Source organism: Electrophorus electricus, chromosome 7 (genome assembly GCF_013358815.1).
Source record: "Electrophorus electricus isolate fEleEle1 chromosome 7, fEleEle1.pri, whole genome shotgun sequence".
Classification (NCBI taxonomy): domain Eukaryota; kingdom Metazoa; phylum Chordata; class Actinopteri; order Gymnotiformes; family Gymnotidae; genus Electrophorus; species Electrophorus electricus.
In genome coordinates, this window is record NC_049541.1 from 5,180,211 (window position 1) to 5,198,141 (window position 17,931).

Below are 17,931 nucleotides of genomic sequence, written 5' to 3' on the forward strand. Positions count from 1 at the left end.
CACGCCCACCCCCCTGATCTGATTTACAAGAGTACTAGCACAGACCTGATCCTCATCCTCCTCATTACTGCCCCCTTACTTAAGCTTCCCTCCCTTGCTTTCACATCCTGAAGTATTGCCAATTCCATGTTGCGTACTGAGCATTCCAGATCAGCGTTTGTCTTCCTGGTTTTTGACTTCTGCCTGTGTTTCAGACCTTGTCTCCTGCTTGACCCCTGTACACCATCCGGACTCTGCTCCGTGTTACTGACCTTAGAACTACCTGACTACGAATACCTGCCTGACCCCTCTGATCTGTTTGATTTTAAAAAGTGAATAAAACCTTTTGCAATTGGAACCTCCTGTGTGTGTGCAGTTGTTGCACAGTGAATCTTAAAGTAGATGGGTTACAGCAGCAAAAGACCGCACTGAGTGCCAGTCAGCTAAGTACATAGGCTCACTAAAATTGGACAATACAAGATTGGAAAAATGTTGTGTGGTTTGATGAGTCTCAATTTGAATGGTGGGGTCAGAGCTTGGCATAAACATGAAAGCATGAATCCATCCTACCTTGTTTCAATGGTTTAAGCTGCTGGTGTTGGTGCAATGGTGTGGGGTATGTTTTCTTGGCACATTTTGGGCCCTTTAATACCAATGGACAGTATCCATCCATTTATGACTACAGCGTATCAATCTTCTGATGGCTACTTCCAGAAGGATAACACACCATTTCACAATGCTCCAATAGAGCACCTTTGGAATGGCGGTTTCAAGTCATGGACATGCAGTTGATAAACTGCAGCAACTGTGTGATGTTATCACATCCATATGGACCAAAATCAGTTTGTTGAACCTATGCCACAGAGAATTAAAGCAGTGCTAAGGGAAAAAGGGGTTCAACCATGTACTAGCAACCTGTATCTCATGAAGTGACCAGTAAGTGTATATATCTAAAAATTATATGTGAGGAAGTTGTTCCTGAAGGTGAGATTAAAGAAAAATGTAAAAAAAAAAAAAAAAAAAAAAAGAAATATTCAAGGCACACAAATCAGTCTTTATTAATGCAGTTTAAGAAGCACAGGAAATGCACACAAGTTATGTCACCTCTCAGTCAGATGTTTCAAAACAGGAAAAGGCACCAAATGTCTCATACAGTCTAATAATTTAGAGAAGTGATCTGTTGCTAAACATGATATTTGCAATGAACTGGTCAAACTTTCCATAGCACACAGAGGATATACTATGCAATAAAGAGCTTTTCTTAGGAACATAGAGTCTCTCATGAGACCAAGTACTTCAGTTTTATATGTCCTTAACACGTCATTTATTCTTAGTGGATTGTTACTTTTCCCTCTTTCTTAAGACACAGTGACTTGAGAGTGTTTGCTGAAGTTTATGCATGAAGTAAGGTTTGTTTGCAGTTTAGAAGCCTAGGCTCTGCACTTTATTTATTTTTTGAAAACTCAAAACTTGCAAACGTCTTCCTTCAGCTTGAATTACTATGGTAATGTGATGTGGGTTTGGGGGGTTGCAGTTGTAAGAGTGTTTGACTTCCTCACAAAGTAACATAACTGGTAGGATACATGCAGAGAAACAGGCAGTGGAGACCGCTGACCTCATGAATCATTAACGCCATCGTTTAAACTTTCAGATGCTGCATCTCTTTTGTTTATTTAAAATCGCATGGTCATTGAATTTATCCCTGTATGCTTTGGACTATTGTGCTATTTCGTAATACACAGGACACTCAGAATGATGACAAGCATGCTGCCTTTGAAAGGCCCAAGGTGAGCCGAGTTACTGGATCCAGGATGATGCACTTTTCCTAAAAGAGAAATAAACACTGTCAATGACTTTGGGACATGATTTATGAGCAGTGTGATGAAAGAACTTGTGTATGTGACTGTACAAACCATGAGATGTGCAGTGCTGGGTGAGCGGTGTTATTTCAATGTCAGTTGCCTTCCAACCGACTGGGTTGCTGAGGTTACAGTTGACGACTCTGCCGCTGACAGTCAGGGTAAGGGTCACGCTACCAGGTAATGTCAATTCCATCTCATCACAGATTTCATTATAACAGCTAGAGATTACTGAGTAGTCATGACCTCTACAGATGAGTGTCATATTACAGGCTTCACTGCTTTGCATATGAGGGGTAGTAGTAAGCACTGGAGTCTCCACTGGATCTGCAGTACACAAATGTACAAACCTCACTGTAGTTGATGGTGACTTGATCTAGAAGTCTTAGGCCTAGTCTATATCACCATGGGTAAATTGGAAAAGACATTTGTTTTCTTTTTTCCCATTCATCCACAATAAAATAGCATTTTCCACCACTAAAAACACCTCTTTTCAAATCTGTTCTCCAAAGTGGGCAATTCTAAAAACACTTTGGTGTTGTAGTGTGGGAAAATATAGCTTTAGAAAACACTGTCCTAAGGTCCATAGTTGCAAAATAGCAGAATCTATTGTAATGCTGTTTACTCCAGTAGGTATTTTAATTTCATGTTTAGTCGTTTGACTTAATTAAATGTCCAGGCAAAGTACATGTCTTTTTTTTCTTGCCATGTTCCCTTTGTGTTGGATGCTACATGACAAGCAGCTGCAGCACGTAAACAAAGTACCATGGCGGAAATGACATAGGAGTCATAAGTCAGACACTTGCGCATTCTCACCATTCACCTTTTCCACCATTTTATTGTGGATGAGTAACGTCTTGAAAATTAACAGAAAATGTTAATGAAGTTAAAACTCAAATACAGCATTTTCCAATTTACCTGTCTTAGTTTAGACAATACCTTGGGTCAGGTGAACCTGAACTTGTTGTGAATGACTGCCATGAAATTAATGGTGACATTCAAGTTTTATTTGCATTTTTATTGTGTTGAAAAATGCTATTAAAACAGACTAATTCAGTAAAACAGAGTTCTCACATTGTTTTGGTTGTGTTATGTCTAATAGTGCAGTTTATGATGTCATTCTTTCATTCATACACTTACATATGATGTCCTATTCGTTAAAACATTTGTTTAGTTTACATTAACATTAAAACTGCTCTTGAAAGCAGCTGGACCCTAGATTTATGTTCATGTTTTTTACCAAATGTTTTTTATTTACTTATGTTGTTAAATAATGACATGAAAGATCATTTAAATTGATTAAAACACTATGGAACAAGAATTGTATTTCTTGTGCAATTCTGTAGGACTTACCCAACACAGTTAGTCTGTACTTAGCAACAACTTTGTTAGTTTCTCCAATTGTTTTTGCTTCATAGAATCCAGTATCATTCCTTTGCAAGTTCTTAAGTATCAGGCTGTGGGCTTCCTCATTGAACTCTACTCTACCTTCATAAGGTGAGTAGAGTTTTAATTTTGAAATATCCTTGTAATACTTCCCAATTGTATTATTGTGAAATAACCAGAGGAATACTTCAAAGTCTTGTCCAGGATAGACTGGGTTCAGTTGAACAGAAGTACCAACTTGCATAAACATGTCACTGGACACTGCAGATAGAGAGCAAAAATATTTAAAAGATATTTTACTTTTTGTATAGCTCAAAACACATGCATATTTTAACACCTTTAAATGGCAACATTTAAACTAGCTATTTAATGTAATTTGTCTTTAAACACATTTTCTGAAAGGTTAGGAACTGTTTGTGAAATATATGGCCAGTGACTGCTATTTTCATAAACATATCATTCAGGCAAAAAAATCCAAGGCGGCACAAGACATGTTCTGTTTGTGTTCAGTCAGCTAGGCTATAAGTGCGACCAATCCAAAAAAAGCTACATTAGAATCTACAGTTGGTCACGCTTGACATGGTAACCTATTAGATATGCAGGTATGGACTAATGATTAGTCTAATTTGTGCATACATATAGTATAACATGTTGACAAATGACAACAGGTTCATGGTGTACGTTTTTGGGTGTGAATGTACTAACTACTGGTAGTATTCTAACCCAACTGGCCGTACTAATCATATTTTAGCACTGTAACAGCCAACACATACCCCCTCACAATCAACATTTTTGCATTCTACTATAATACATCAATATGGAGGTTTAGAAGACTTTATTACCTGCAAATGAGACCAAAATGGATACAACAAAAATCAGCAGCGTTAATGTCATTCTAGTAAAGCTTGTGAAAATCCCCAATTCAGATAAAGGAAGAACTTCAGACACTTCCATGAAGCACACTTCTTTCTGTGAGTCTTGGGAAAAAAATGCTCATATGAGAAGCTGCACTTTTCATTTGGTATTTCACTTCTCTGTGATACTGCAAATAGTTAACCCCATAGATACAATGAAAATGTATTTGGGATTACGTGGGATTACTAAAGAACTTCACTAGCAGACCAAAATGGGTTAACACTTTATTCTGATATCTTTTTGATGTCTTTACAGTCATTTATAGAAAAGTAGTGAACATTCAACAGAGTATCTATAACACTGTCATGAATGAATCAGGAGAATTTGGATACATTTGCAGTCTACTTTATTTATTCACAAATGTTACAGTTGAAGGGTCAGACACCAGCGATCTAACCCTATTTCCTAACCCCAACCTTAACCTCAACCCAAAACTTAGTTTAAATGTCACCCTGGCCCTAACCAAAATCTATTTAAAGTCTAGTTACAGAATGTTGTCAACAGCATGTGTATAACATTTTGAGTATGATAAGATAGTATGTGTTATAGCTGTCCAGTGACTTCTCAGGTTAACATCTACAGAACTTGGACACTTTATAAAGTGAAAAACAACTGAATTAATCAGATTATAGACAAGTCTTAGTTACAAAGTTGATGAAACATCTCTTGATTTGTCTGCTGAATGCAACAAATACTGTTACAAATGTTACTGAGCCTGTTTTATCTAAAAAGAACCACTCAAAATAAAGTGTCACCCAAAGTGGTGGCATATGAAGAGGCAGGAACTAGGGAAGAATACTTGAGTTTGAAAGAGGACTGTAGTGTATTTTATGTTGGAAGACTTGAAACAAGTAAAGGATTTATTAACCAGGTTATAATCCAAAAGCAGAAACCAATTAACAGTCCAAACAGAACCAGAACACAGACAATGTGACAATAGACAGAAGTGTTAAGAGCTGAATAATGAAAGAAACAGGTAACACCATTCAATATGGGCAGTCCACAATAAACAAAAGCCTCAGAACTGCAATCAAACAATGAGCTGTCAAGATATGATACTCATGGCAGTGCTTAAATAGATCATATATATAAACAATGCAGGACAGGCGCCTCATTACAAAAACAATGGCGCTCGCATCCCGGAGCGTCCCCCATTTCCCTGGATATCTGAAGCACTTCCTTGTTTTCTTGCTATCATCTGTTTCTATGTTTCCCTGTTTCCTCTCTGTTAGCTCCAGCTGTTCCTTGCTTGTCCTTCATTAGTGTTTCTATTTAAACCTTGTTCCCTCGTCTCTCGTTTGCTGGACATTCTCTCCTTCTTATTCTGTTGTGCTTTGACAATTGCGCTTTGACAATTGTACTTTCGCCCTTCGCTTCCGTGTAGTTCACGCTCTTCCAATTCCTGTACACAGGTATTGTCCGGTTTTCCCTTCGTCTTTCTTAAATCTATCTTATCTGTAACTCTGCTTTTCCCTTTAGTCTTGTTTCTTGTTATTATTATCTTCTGTTTTAGTCTAGTTGTCTCTGTTCTAGCCAAGAATCTCACTTCTGCGTATTCCCCATCCTATGTCTTGTCTTGATTTCTTGTCTTAATTTTATGCATCGCCTTTACTCTTCCGTTTAGTCATTCCTTTGTATTTAGTTTCCTTTAGTTTCCTAGCTTTAATCATCCCATTCCCTTTAGCCTGTTAGTCTGTGTGTTTTGTTTTTCTGTTCTAGTCTAGATATTTTATCTGTTTTATTATTATTATTATTATTATTATTATTATTATTAATAAACTTGCTAATCGTTTGCTTTGTTATATCTGTTTCCTCATTGTTAAAATGGCTTCCGCTGTCTCCGGTTACAATCATTCACACATCCAAAGTGAAGTTACTTCGTGCATGTGTCCGCCCTCAACCCCCCTAACGTTACAAACAAACAAAAAAGATTTACTATAAAGAATCCTGAGTGATTAATCCTATGTGTCAAATCTTACCTTAGGCTTCAAAGATAGCAGAAATCCTATTTTGCTCTTACAGAAGCAAATCCTGAAGCCAAGAATATCTGTAGTCTTCATATTACTTACTATGTCTTGCCTATTGTTCATTCTAAGCACAAAGAGATCAGTAAGAAGAGAAGTCTAAGTGTTCAGCACAACTTGGGGAGAAAGGTTCTAGCAAATAATTGCTGATGCCCAGAACATCAGACCTGGTTAAAAACAAAATGGCATTTGTAACTTGAAGTACAACAGACAGAGCCCTATGTCTCATTCTAGGCCTCTCCAAATGCCAACCCTGGTCGCAGGGTTCAAACTGAGTCCAAAAGGAGTTGCTGCAGCAATCTGTAAATACCAATCAATACATAATCAAGGTGTAGTGAAGGATATTAGGTTTATTTCCTGTAGATCCAGTCTGGCTGCCATCTAGACATCTAGAACATGTTTTACATTTACAGCATTTGGTAGATGTCCTTATCCAGGGTAACATACACATGTTTATTAGTAGACAACATGTCTACTAATGACAACATGTGAAGCGTTTGACTTCAGCTATACTGGGGCAAAGCCTGTGCTAGTCAATGTTTCCAGTGACTCCATCTTTATTTCAACTGATGTGACTTTAACGCAATGGCTAGTTGGCCAGTTTATATTTGTTAAGCAAATGTTTATATTTAGTTTAAAACTGATTTTTAAAAATTGCATGGAGGCTTTGCGTGAAAGTAATCAAGGAATTTCTTTAGCTCATTACTAATTTTCTTCAGTGTGCTAACCAATGGAAATCCCATTACTACAGAAAATTTAGTAATGTGAAATGCGTCAGTCAAAGGGGAAGTGAGTAATGGAACAGGGCCTTAGGCATGCCTTTGCTCAGCGAAAAAAAAAAAAAAAGAATGTTTCATTAATGTTATAGGTAATGATATTTTTTCCTGCAAAAGATAGCAGTTAGATCCTTATCTTCAAGGACTCCTTCAAGGTGTTGTTGTTTTTTTCAGTGTGTCACGAATGGCCACCCTTCTGGCGTCCCTGTTTCCATGGTTTCCCTGTTGTCTCTGTCGTGTTTCCTTTTCTTCCTAGTTGTTCCGTTCCTTGGTGTCGTTTCTTCCAGCCCCTCATCTTTTTCTCCACACCTGTTATTCCTTTCACCTGTGTCTGGTTTTCAGTTCATTAGTTCATGCATTTAAACCCTGTCTGGTGGCCTGTATCTCTGTTATTCACCGTATGTCTGACTCTCTGTAAACCTGCATCTGAATATATGTAAGTTGTGTCTATTTTCCCAAGCCTGTATGTTAATTCTCGCCTTCGTTTACTCAAGTCTCCGTGTGTTTCGTCCTTCATGTATCCTAGCCCTTGTCTTGTTTATCGTGTATTCTACGACTCTCCATGTTGGTAATATGACCTTGGACCACCCTAACGACCATGACTTTGGACTTGCCTCCTCTTCTCCGCACTTGCGTCCACCTCCTTACCGCTCATCGTTAAGGTGTTGGATACTATCTGTTATGTACTATAAAGGCTGTTGTTGTTGTTTCTTTCCATTTCCTTTCTCTTTATTTGCCTGCAGTTATTGGTGGACTGGGAATGGTGTAGAATCCAGCCAATCATCATTAACAACCTTAATACCCTCTGCCAATCAGAGCTTAAAGCCACTAATCAAAAGCGATCTAGTTTGCCTGCCTAGGGAAATTCTTATGCAGGGAGAATTGTTTATTCTAAGTTACAACCTCTCAATTTCAACATTTTCAGCTACTGGTTTGCATAGACTGGGACCAGCTGATGGGTCCACAGGACAACATTGCAGTTATATGGGGTGAAGTGCCCTGAATACTGATTCATGAATTAGTTCACCAGACTTGTATTTAGAGCTCATATTTAAAATCAAATAAGAACATTTAAGTTTAATAAAATGAACAGTTCAAATGTATTTTTGCGGTTACTCAAATGTAAACGTGGGGGATCGGGGGCCACTGGACTATGGGGTAGGGACAGACTGACAACTCACACTGGTGTCACCAGGGGGCAATAGCCATCAGAGATGCGCCCCAGGAGGGTCTCTGGGCATTGGTCCGTTTTATGGGCTTTGGTGTGTTTTTTCTGTTGGATTTGTTCGATACCATGAACCTCAAGTTCTGTTACTAATTCCTGTTATTTTCATTCAGTCATCTTTGTATATAATAACACTTAAGTTAATTTCATACACACCATGCTGGCTGACTTCAGCATAGTTTTTATTTTATATATATATATATATATATATATATATATATATATATATATATATATTGGGGGGGGGGGGGGGGGGGGGGTGTAAAACGCTCACATTATTGGCAGCATGTAGGGCCACATGGATGCCTAATACAAGCAAAAGAAGCTTATGACCAGAAAGAATTGTGCAGACTGCTTGTCATTTGCCTAAATGTGGTTTGAGGTAAGTGTGTAATGATTCTGGCTCTTTATAACACTATAACACTATTTTGTGATGGTCTTCCAATACTTTAGTTCAAACAACCTCTTTAGTTACATTGTAAATTAGCATAGGCACAGCAGAATATTAGGACAATGCACAGACATTTCTCAGATAGGTCTGGTCAGCGAAAGTAGCTAATTGTCATATTTCTGTAATGCCTTTCATTTTTGTTCAATATTACATTCAAGTTTGTTCAATATTACATTCAAGTCCATGCCCTTTTCATGTTGTACTCTGACAGACAACTTTTATAACATCTATAGGTTTATTATCCAAAAAGAAGCTTCCAGTTTTGGGCTAAGGTGTGAAACAGAAACACTAGTTCACAAAGCACTGCATGACTCTCTGAATGTTACAAATGTTTAGAAATCTCTCCTTCACTAGACAATGATTTAAACAATATTGTTGATATAAACCAGTTAACAGTAGTTATCAAGATGTTATTAGTTGGTGTAGGCTATTTGTAGAATCAGAACTGGTCCAAGAATTAGCCAGATGAACCGGGCTGTGCAGGTAAGGTGCCAATCGATTTTTCCTCATCTGCTTAAGAGACAGTAAGAGACAGATGCGTTAGGCTTAGACTTTGGCTCCCTCTGGTGACCAAAATGGCCAATTGGTGTAAAAGGAAAAAACAGGCTGGCTCTTCAGATGAGCAGTGTAAGGTTAGTAAAGTTGTTCACATTAACAGTTTAAAGTCAATCAGCTGTTCCGTTTAAGGTTAGTCAACTGACAACAAAAGAGTGATAACTAGTAGTCTGCATGCACATGCACACAACAAAAATGGATTTAATAACAATATATTGCGGTATGATCAGCTATTATTTAAGGGCTCAGTACCAACTAGCAAAGTTCTTAGCTCTTAGTGTTTCATTCATCTTTTCACTTTGCTAAAGAAAGACAATGCAAATACCTGTTTTCCCCCACTTGCAAAGTGCAAAAAAACCAATAACGAGGAGTAGGAGGATGACGGTTGCCGCCACACTGGCTATGACTGGCCATAGCCACACTGGGAAAGGAATCATTGATAGATCAGTAGAGGTTTTGCAATGTGTATGATCAGAGAGTGAAAAGTGTGCATGGGAGAGTGATTGTACCTTCAGATGAGCAAAGTTCATTCATCTCAATAATACTCTCATTCCAGCTGACAGCATTGCTATGGTTACAGATGATAGATTTGTCTTGGAAATACAGCTCAATGGTGTTGTCTCCATGAGATCTGACTTTGCTCTCCTCACATGTGTAGTTATAACAACCAAAGCTGACTGAAAGGTCATGACCTCTACAGAAGACAGTCACGTTACACGGGTCCTTACTTTGCTGGTGAGGGACGGGAGTAAGGACTGGAGTCTCCACTGGTTCTGGGGAACACAAACACAAACCTCACTGTGGTGCTGGTCAGTACACACTCAAAGACACATAATGATTAATTACAATATCTAGGTCTCAGGATCAATTAAGATCCAATTAAGGTCCAGTTTACCAAAACAGTGTAGTTCTATATATTTTTTCATATCATATTGTCATTGTACTTGGCCTTTATGTATGATAAAATGAAGATTAACATATCAGAACTATTAAAGGATGGATATTATGTCTTTTTTAAGCAATTCAATTTATTTTGAAACTTTCAATGGCAGTTGTTGGGTCTGCTTATATGATTATGCCTACAAGCATCTAATGCAGATCCCAAAGACTAAAACCAAGGTTTCACAGCTCTGTAATATATAGGCAATGCAACTGGAAGCATGTCAAAAATTTAAACTGGCAAACTGTCCCAGATGATGTCCTCTTAATTCTCAGTATTTCTACCTGTGGCTCAAATTTGGGCCAAATTAGTTTTAGCAGACAAAGGAAACCAAAACAGCCATCTAAATCTCTTAGCTAAACCCTGCCATCTGTTCAACCTGTGAACAGCATATCATTTTTTTTTTTTTGTTCAATATTAATAATTTTCTTGCTAGGCTTGATCTTCTCAAGTTGATATCCACACACATGCCAGATGGTTCATTTTTAAAAATTTCAATTAAAAAAAAACAGTTATAGGGAAAGTATATTCCATGCTATTTCTTAAATGATAGCCTTTTGGGGATCAATGATTGAGGTTTTACCTGTTACTTTTGGTTTCTGTCAATTTAACACCTGAATTACGTTTGCATTTTACCAGGGCCATGGTTGCTATAGACCATAGAAATAAAAATACATTTGACATTATGCAAAAGGAACAGCAGACTTTGTGAATTGGTCAATGAAGAGTTGTAACAATGACAACTCATCTGATGATAACAGCATTATTGCTTAATGTTTCCTTTTTTATTCTAACGGTTGTCATGCTGTCTTACCTAACACATAGAGCATGTATTCAGAAACAATCATGTCACGAGCTCCACTTATCCTGGCTGAATATGATCCACTGTCATTTCTGTGCAGGTCCTTCAGTATCAGGCCATGGGTTACTTCATTGTACTCTGCTCGGCGTTCGTAAGGAGGGTACAGCTTGGTTTTATTTGTTTCTCTGTGATATTTCATCACAATGGTATTTTTATCAAATATCCAGGACAAGTCATCAAACTGCTCAGTGGACTCCTTAGGACTCCATATGTCCAGCTGAACAGAACTGTCAACTTGCCTAAACATATCCTTGTGCGCTATAGAGAAAGAATAATGTTGAATTATATTACAGATTAACAACTCATCTTATTTACTCATAGTTTGACAGACAAAAACAAAAACATTAAACACATTATTTTAGATTCAGGATAAAAGCATGGTGGTTATGTCACTGAGAACATTAAGTTTTGACATTTCATATCAATTGTATCCATTAATACCCATCATCACCTAGAATCCTTCAGGCATAGTTTTAAAAAAATTGCAGAAGAACAGGACAGGATGCTGTCGAACCAGAGTTTACTATGAAAGCCATATTCATTGGTATCATACAAAAAATTGAATGTGCGATGCATGAAGTAATTCCAAAAGTATAGTTTCATGATTTAAATATCATTTAACTATGTCACACTGATGTACATCAGAGAGCATGGATGTGTGGGTATGACCTACTTAGGTTTGTATGTGACGGATTGCTTAGGAAGAACCTTTCAGTGCCAATAAGTGCCCTCCTATCTCAGCTGTATACTTGGCATTGACACATAACTGTTAGCACAGGGCAACTAATAAAGGAACTAAAACTATGAAGCAACAACAGGGAACTCATTTAAGGTGTGAGAGCTGGGGCCAAGGCAGAGGACTCAAAAGACCAGATCAGGCCAGACCAGATCCACAAAATCTAAGACCAGAGCCACAAAATCATTTTACTACAGTACAACCATCAGGCTTTGGGAACAGGAGCAGGGACTTGTTCTCTCTCTATACGCCATTTTTCCAAAACAAAATTCTGAGAAGTTTCCCAAACACTGTCCAGTCCTTCTGTTTGCAGTTAGCAGTGTTCCCTTGGGGTCATTTCTTTATGATTGACAACTCGTTAGGATCACTTTGAGCCTAAGCTAACATTTTCCTGATTAACATATTTAAAGAAATACAAGCTTGGCTCAGGTGTGCACAGCTAGCCGTGGTAACCTGTGCATGATTGTTATGTATGCCCATGCTTATCAACAGAGATCAAAAGAGGGGAGGCAGGACTTATTTCCATATTAGTAGACCAGAGACAACAATGGACATGTTCATTTTGACATGTTCTGTTTCACTGACAATCTTTGATTAGGTGTTGGGATTTTAGAAAAAAAAAAAAAAAAAAAAAAAAGTTGGGTGCCCCTATGATGTCACACTGTGTAGTGACAGTGGGGAAACAAGATGGAAAGACAGAAGGAAGATCAAAGGAAAGGTGCTGGCCTGCAGCACCTAGCTTGAACTTCCCCTGTGCTGTGCACATGTTTCTGTGCGAAGGCATGTGGTTTCGTTTTGGTGCTCTTCATTCTGTACGCTTAGTTGTACTACAGACACCACAAATGCTAATTATTTGATGCTCAGTGGCTCATCTATTAAACAGTTACTGGGCAAGATATTTTTCCCATTTTCTGAAGTAGTTCTTTGTACATCAACCATTTTTCAATTAATGCTTTACACTAAAGGAAACAGTTAGCTGAGTACATATGCTGCCTATATGAACAAATTAAGTGTTATCCTAGTGCCCTAAAGAATTATGGTAGCAATATTTACACCTCCATTTGCTTTAAATGTATACTGTAATTTCAGCTTTTGTTCACAATAAAAGATTTACTTGCTACATAAATACCACTGGCCTATTTTTTGTGTATTTATTATTAATATATATATATATATATATATATATATATATATATATATATATATATATATATATATATTCAAACGGTTTAAGTACCCTCTTGCTAACAGTATCAACAATGAGTACATTGTTGCTTTTTGAAGTCTAAATTTACAATCATATAGATATATCCAGAGAATTCTTCCACATCTGAAACCTTGCGCAACAAACAGGGTGTAGTCCATTTTTATGTTGTTACTCAACCTGCTAAATAGAATTTTTTGCTGCTATTGCCAGAGTGTGTAAGTACATAAGAGTTTGATTGATGAACTTGGAAAACAGCTCATTTCAAAGATGTCCAGATGTTAGATGGCTAGATACCATTTTGGCTATATTGCTAGTTATTACTATTAATCGTACATGACTATTCCTTCCTGTATGTATAAATTAATTCTTCTTCAAGTAATGAATTCACTATAAAATCTTTTGAATTTAAATGTGATTAAGATTTTTTAAGATTTTTAACTTAAAATGCTGTTTTTTTTAACCATGAAGCAAAAAGCAGTTTACATATTATCAGTTTTCATTTATACAGATTTGACATCTTTGGGCTTGAAAATTAAAATTGTTTAATATCTAGTCTATGAAGCTGAAAAAGAAGATTTTGTTACATTTCACCTTAAAGCTGTTTGAAAGGTTTTAACAGGATACTTGGCTGTTAGACTCTACTTCCTGAATCCTGATACCCATAAAACATATTGAGGAGCAAGATACAGATAGCTATAACAAGATGATATTGTTGTATCTCCAATAATCCGAAAAGTTTTCTAAATATCCAGACTGGGTAAATTTAACAGTACAAGAAATGCAATTGATTTCTCAGTACTGTCACTCACAGTAGGCCTATACAAACCAATCTGTGACCATCTCCTAGATTCTCTAGCTACTGAACTCCATTCATAGACTGTACTATAGCAATGTATAATGTATAAAAAATATTTAGTCTCTTTACCTGCGATTGAGATAGCAGGGAGAAACAGCATGAAGATCAGCTGTCTTAGCATTGTCATTATTGTACATCTTCATGACAAACAGTTGAATAAAAGTATGAAAAACAGGAAGGAGGTAGAAGAAGATTCTTATCACTTTCTACTGTTATTACGTGTGATGTTCATCCACATAAGATGTGCTGGTACAGTAAAAACCAAGGTCTTTAAGAGCACAGTGCCCAAAACAGTGTTAAAACCCCTGAATGAACCATGAATGATTTAAATAATTAAAGAAAAAATAATTAATGAATGACTGAAAGAAATATTAGGATGAGGATTAAGATTAGAATTAGGATTTTAGTTACTTCAGGTCTTCAAAAGAGGGCCTTTTTCTTTCTCTAAACAGTGCCTTAACATTAATGGCACTGTTTCAATTTTTGTTGTGTTCACTTAAATGTAAATGCTAAAGCATGGTTTGTGAAAAACTAGGCATAACTGTCATTGTGTAGACACAGTTCTCTTTTGATTGTGGCATATGACACTGACATTCAATGCGCAAATCACCACCACATGTAAAATACCATGTACAAAGTGTTTGTGCATGTGTTGGTACTATAAAATAAAAGTCCAATGTGATATGCACGGTGCCAATGAGTCAGTTTTCAGCAGCTAAACAAATAGTAGAAGAGGTTTTACAAACACAAGTCTTGTCAGGGAATGGATTACTGGTTTACCTCCAACAAATATCAAAGGAATCTCTGCCACCCTAATCTGTTTTCCTTAACCCAGATTAAGATAATTTGTCAGCATAGGAGGAACTGCCAGCCCTGGACTCAGATGTGACTCCTGGAGGCAGCTGATAGTGGTAGTGAGGGCATCAGATTGAAGCATGCTGAAGCCACAATATGGGTGTTTTCAGTAAGCATGAAGGGGGTTTCCTACTTCTTACATTGACGTGGGGTAGAGACTCCACATAGAAAGGTCTGACAAGCACACAAATGTAAATGAAAATATTTTGTTAAATTCATATGTTAGAAATATGCTAATAATTATTTATACCACAATAAACATTAATGAGCATTTCAGGTGAATTGGTGTTAAACAGTTAGTGAGCTAAAAGCTAACTTCATTATTATACTCCATAAATAAACTATTTGTGAACAAAATGAAAAACCCCAGCATTGATTTAGAAATGGGTTGAGCATGTTCGATACTCCCCTAGGTAACATGGAACATGTATTACAAAATGGACTTCAACCCTCCTTCTCAACCATCCCTCTTTCCACCTAGTTTATCTCTCCTCTCACCCTCCTTCTCCACAAAGCTGCGTTCAGTTAAGAGCACCAGGGCTGTTGTGATGCCAGGGCAGGGTTCCTGGCATTACAGTGAGCCAAGTGTGCATCAGAAACTCCATTTACTAGGACACTGAACACAGGATAATTTACTGCAGGCTCAAGAATCCCAAAACTTTGTGTTTTGGAACAAGTTGGCTACATGTTGTTCTAATTCCACTACAGTAAATCTGAAACCTTTTACTGTAGTGTGGTTATGTTGGTTGACACTGTAATGTACAGAGTGATTTATTCATTCTCTCAAACAGCCTACAACACACTTGTTTTTAACTTTATTTTGTTTTTAACAAATACACCAGTGGGTGTCATTATTTTATGCTTGTTTACAGTTTTTTTTCACAGTTGTCTAGCTGCATGTCCCAAAATGCTAACACCTCAAAATACCATGGTGCCATTTCACTTCCCACTGTTTTCACACGTTTGCAAAACAGTAAATTTAGCTGTCATTGCAGGTTTCTAATTTAACCCCATTAACCACATCACTAGCAATGTGAAGAAGCATGTTCTATCTAATAATTAAAGTTGAGCATATAATACTACAGATAGAGCTTTTCACAATTAAAATGTAAATTCTTGTATCTTGTAGCCATAACCCCTTAGATGTGGATTTCTACATGACGCTAGTTGTTTTGCTTGCTGCAGTAGAATAGAAATGTTTGCCAGTATCACATTCAAACTGAATATGATCCCCCTCCTCCTTGTTTTCTGATTGTTCACCTGAAATAACCACACACATTGCACACAATGTTGCCCATAGAAGGAATTTCAACAAATATAAGTTCTATGATCTCATGGCTCATGAGATTTATTTATTTGAAAAGCATAACAATAATTAACTGACAATATTAATAATCATATAACCTTCTGTGTCATGTTAGTTGAAATTTGCTTCCAAATAAACATTAACACAACATGCATTAATCAAATACACACATGTTTTAGCATTATAGTTAGTTTCAAATGGGTGAGAATAAGATGCAGGAAAGTTTTCATCATAAGGCCTAAACAACAAAGTCAAAACTTCAGCGCAAATTTTTTTTTTAAATATAGGAAAAGGGATGTTGTACTTTCTCAATAACGTAACTAAAGCTTAGTGTGCATGCACTGACATTCACCAACACACCAGTTTATTTCTCTTTAATGACTATTACATTTAGAATAAATAAATAAATAATGTAATAATAAATACATTATGTAGCATTATATGTATATTTATTATTATTGGTCCAGCTTCTCTTTGATGTGGACTGTTATGATTGCAGACATCATAAGGATCATAAGACATCATAAGGATCAAAACACAGAGTACACGACTGTCTTCAGAAGCATCAAAACACAGACACACCAGCAGCGAAAGACTGCATCTGAAACACAGCTTAAAATCCACTGTGGCAACTTTTTTACACTTATGTTCTCTGACTAATGACACACCAATGTTCTCACCAAATGGAGTAGTTATTGAGTTGTTTAGCTGTTGGGATAATAATTGGCTGAGGGATAGTTCAGGCTGAAGGGTTATTTAGCATTTATGGTAGCTGTGTGAGGAAATGTTGAGGACAGTTTAGCCAGTTATGTAGCTGTTGAGGGACAGTGGGGTAGTTGAGGCTAAGGGGTAAATTTAGCTGTTGGGGTAATTGTGTTTGCGAGGTTTAGCTTTATGTTGGCTTGACAAAGCAGCTGAAAAAAACCAAGGTCTTTGAGAGCACAGTGCCCAAAACAGTGTTAAAACCCCTGAATGAACCATGAATGATTTAAAAAATTAAAGAAAAAATAATTAATAAATGACTGAAAGAAAGATTAGGATGAGGATTAAGATTAGAATTAGGATTTTGGTTACTAATAAAAGGCTGTTCAGATGTTGCAACACTGATAACCCAATAAATACTTTTTCATGTTAAACACTGTTTAAATGTAAAATGTAATTTGCTATGGGGCAGTTGAAGCTGTGGGGTTATTTAGGTGTTGTGGACATTTTTTTGACAAAACAGTTTCTCTCATAGAACCATCAAAGTTGACACAAATGTAGTTGCCATTCAGGAATAGTGTACTTGTGCTTTTGGAAACGATCAGAATTACAGTTTTCATATGACAGCCCGGAAAAGTGGAATACCCCTCAATCCCCATCATCCCCACAGCCCATCAACAAGTAACCTATCATCTTAACTGCCCACAATAAATACCCTTTTTAGCTTTTAGAGCTTTTGGTGGCAGAGTGTTTTATAACTCTGTGTATCTGGATGTGTACCTTCAGAAGGACAGATGTACTCTTCCAAATGACATCAGTTATTATTTATTCTTCAAACTTTTACCTGCTTAAGTGTAACTAAAAGATTGTGGTGCGACACTGCACCGTTAGGAGGCGCTGTGCTTCATTTAATTGGCTACAGCGTCACAGGCAGCATCTTCAGGATGGTCACCACCAGGACAGGGTACATAAGGCACTGGGCACTTGATTACATAAATTGTGCAACATAATTTAAAACATATATATATATATATGTGTGTGTGTGTGTGTGTGTGTGTGTGTGTGTGTGTATGCTTGCACCTATGGGATGACAGAGTTGTTTAAGGTCTTTCATCTCCATGGCACTCATGTTCCAGTTGACTGTGTTGCTTTTGTTGCAGATGACTGACCTGTCTCTCTCTGACAGACAGGAAAATGGGGATACCTTCTTTCTCCACAGTTTTCATTAAAACAGCTAGAGATGATTGAGAGGCCATGACCTTTACAGGTGAGTTATATTACAGGGATCACTGCTTTG

At 37.1% G+C, this 17,931-nt stretch overlaps 2 protein-coding genes across 4 annotated transcripts; both read right to left on the reverse strand.

The window, feature by feature from the left end:
• Positions 1-1,021: 1,021 nt before the first annotated feature.
• On the reverse strand, positions 1,022-4,208 carry LOC113568108 (SLAM family member 9). Its single transcript, XM_026996282.2, has 4 exons — positions 4,067-4,208; positions 3,192-3,485; positions 1,893-2,165; positions 1,022-1,804 (listed from the first exon to the last, which is right to left on the reverse strand). The coding sequence occupies exons 1-4, from the start codon at positions 4,176-4,178 to the stop codon at positions 1,704-1,706; spliced, it is 780 nt and encodes a 259-aa protein (XP_026852083.2). The 5' UTR covers positions 4,179-4,208; the 3' UTR covers positions 1,022-1,703.
• A 4,257-nt stretch (positions 4,209-8,465) lies between these two features.
• On the reverse strand, positions 8,466-13,907 carry LOC113568111. 3 transcript variants are annotated; one of them, XM_035528002.1, is made up of 5 exons: positions 13,841-13,907; positions 10,925-11,230; positions 9,899-9,943; positions 9,496-9,591; positions 8,466-9,128 (listed from the first exon to the last, which is right to left on the reverse strand). In XM_035528002.1, the coding sequence occupies exons 1-5, from the start codon at positions 13,896-13,898 to the stop codon at positions 9,073-9,075; spliced, it is 561 nt and encodes a 186-aa protein (XP_035383895.1). In that variant the 5' UTR covers positions 13,899-13,907; the 3' UTR covers positions 8,466-9,072. The 3 variants fall into 3 exon arrangements, with proteins under 3 accessions (XP_035383895.1, XP_035383894.1, XP_026852086.2); XM_035528001.1 differs by having other exon boundaries at positions 8,466-9,125; positions 9,680-9,943; XM_026996285.2 differs by having other exon boundaries at positions 9,680-9,943.
• Positions 13,908-17,931: the final 4,024 nt, after the last annotated feature.

Bases quoted from the DNA above. Each gene is read 5' to 3' on its own strand.
- LOC113568108 (XM_026996282.2), bottom strand. From the start codon at position 4,178: ATGGAAGTGTCTGAAGTTCTTCCTTTATCTGAATTGGGGATTTTCACA. The intron at 2,166-3,191 runs GTAAGTCCTACA...TGTGTACTGCAG, and splicing joins GTACAGACTAACTGTGTTGG to ATCCAGTGGAGACTCCAGTG. The intron at 1,805-1,892 runs GTTTGTACAGTC...TTTCTCTTTTAG, and splicing joins CCAGCACTGCACATCTCATG to GAAAAGTGCATCATCCTGGA.
- LOC113568111 (XM_026996285.2), bottom strand. From the start codon at position 13,898: ATGACAATGCTAAGACAGCTGATCTTCATGCTGTTTCTCCCTGCTATC. The intron at 9,944-10,924 runs GTAAGACAGCAT...TGTGTTCCCCAG, and splicing joins ATACATGCTCTATGTGTTAG to AACCAGTGGAGACTCCAGTC. The intron at 9,129-9,495 runs GTATTTGCATTG...CTGTCTCTTAAG, and splicing joins TTGCAAGTGGGGGAAAACAG to CAGATGAGGAAAAATCGATT.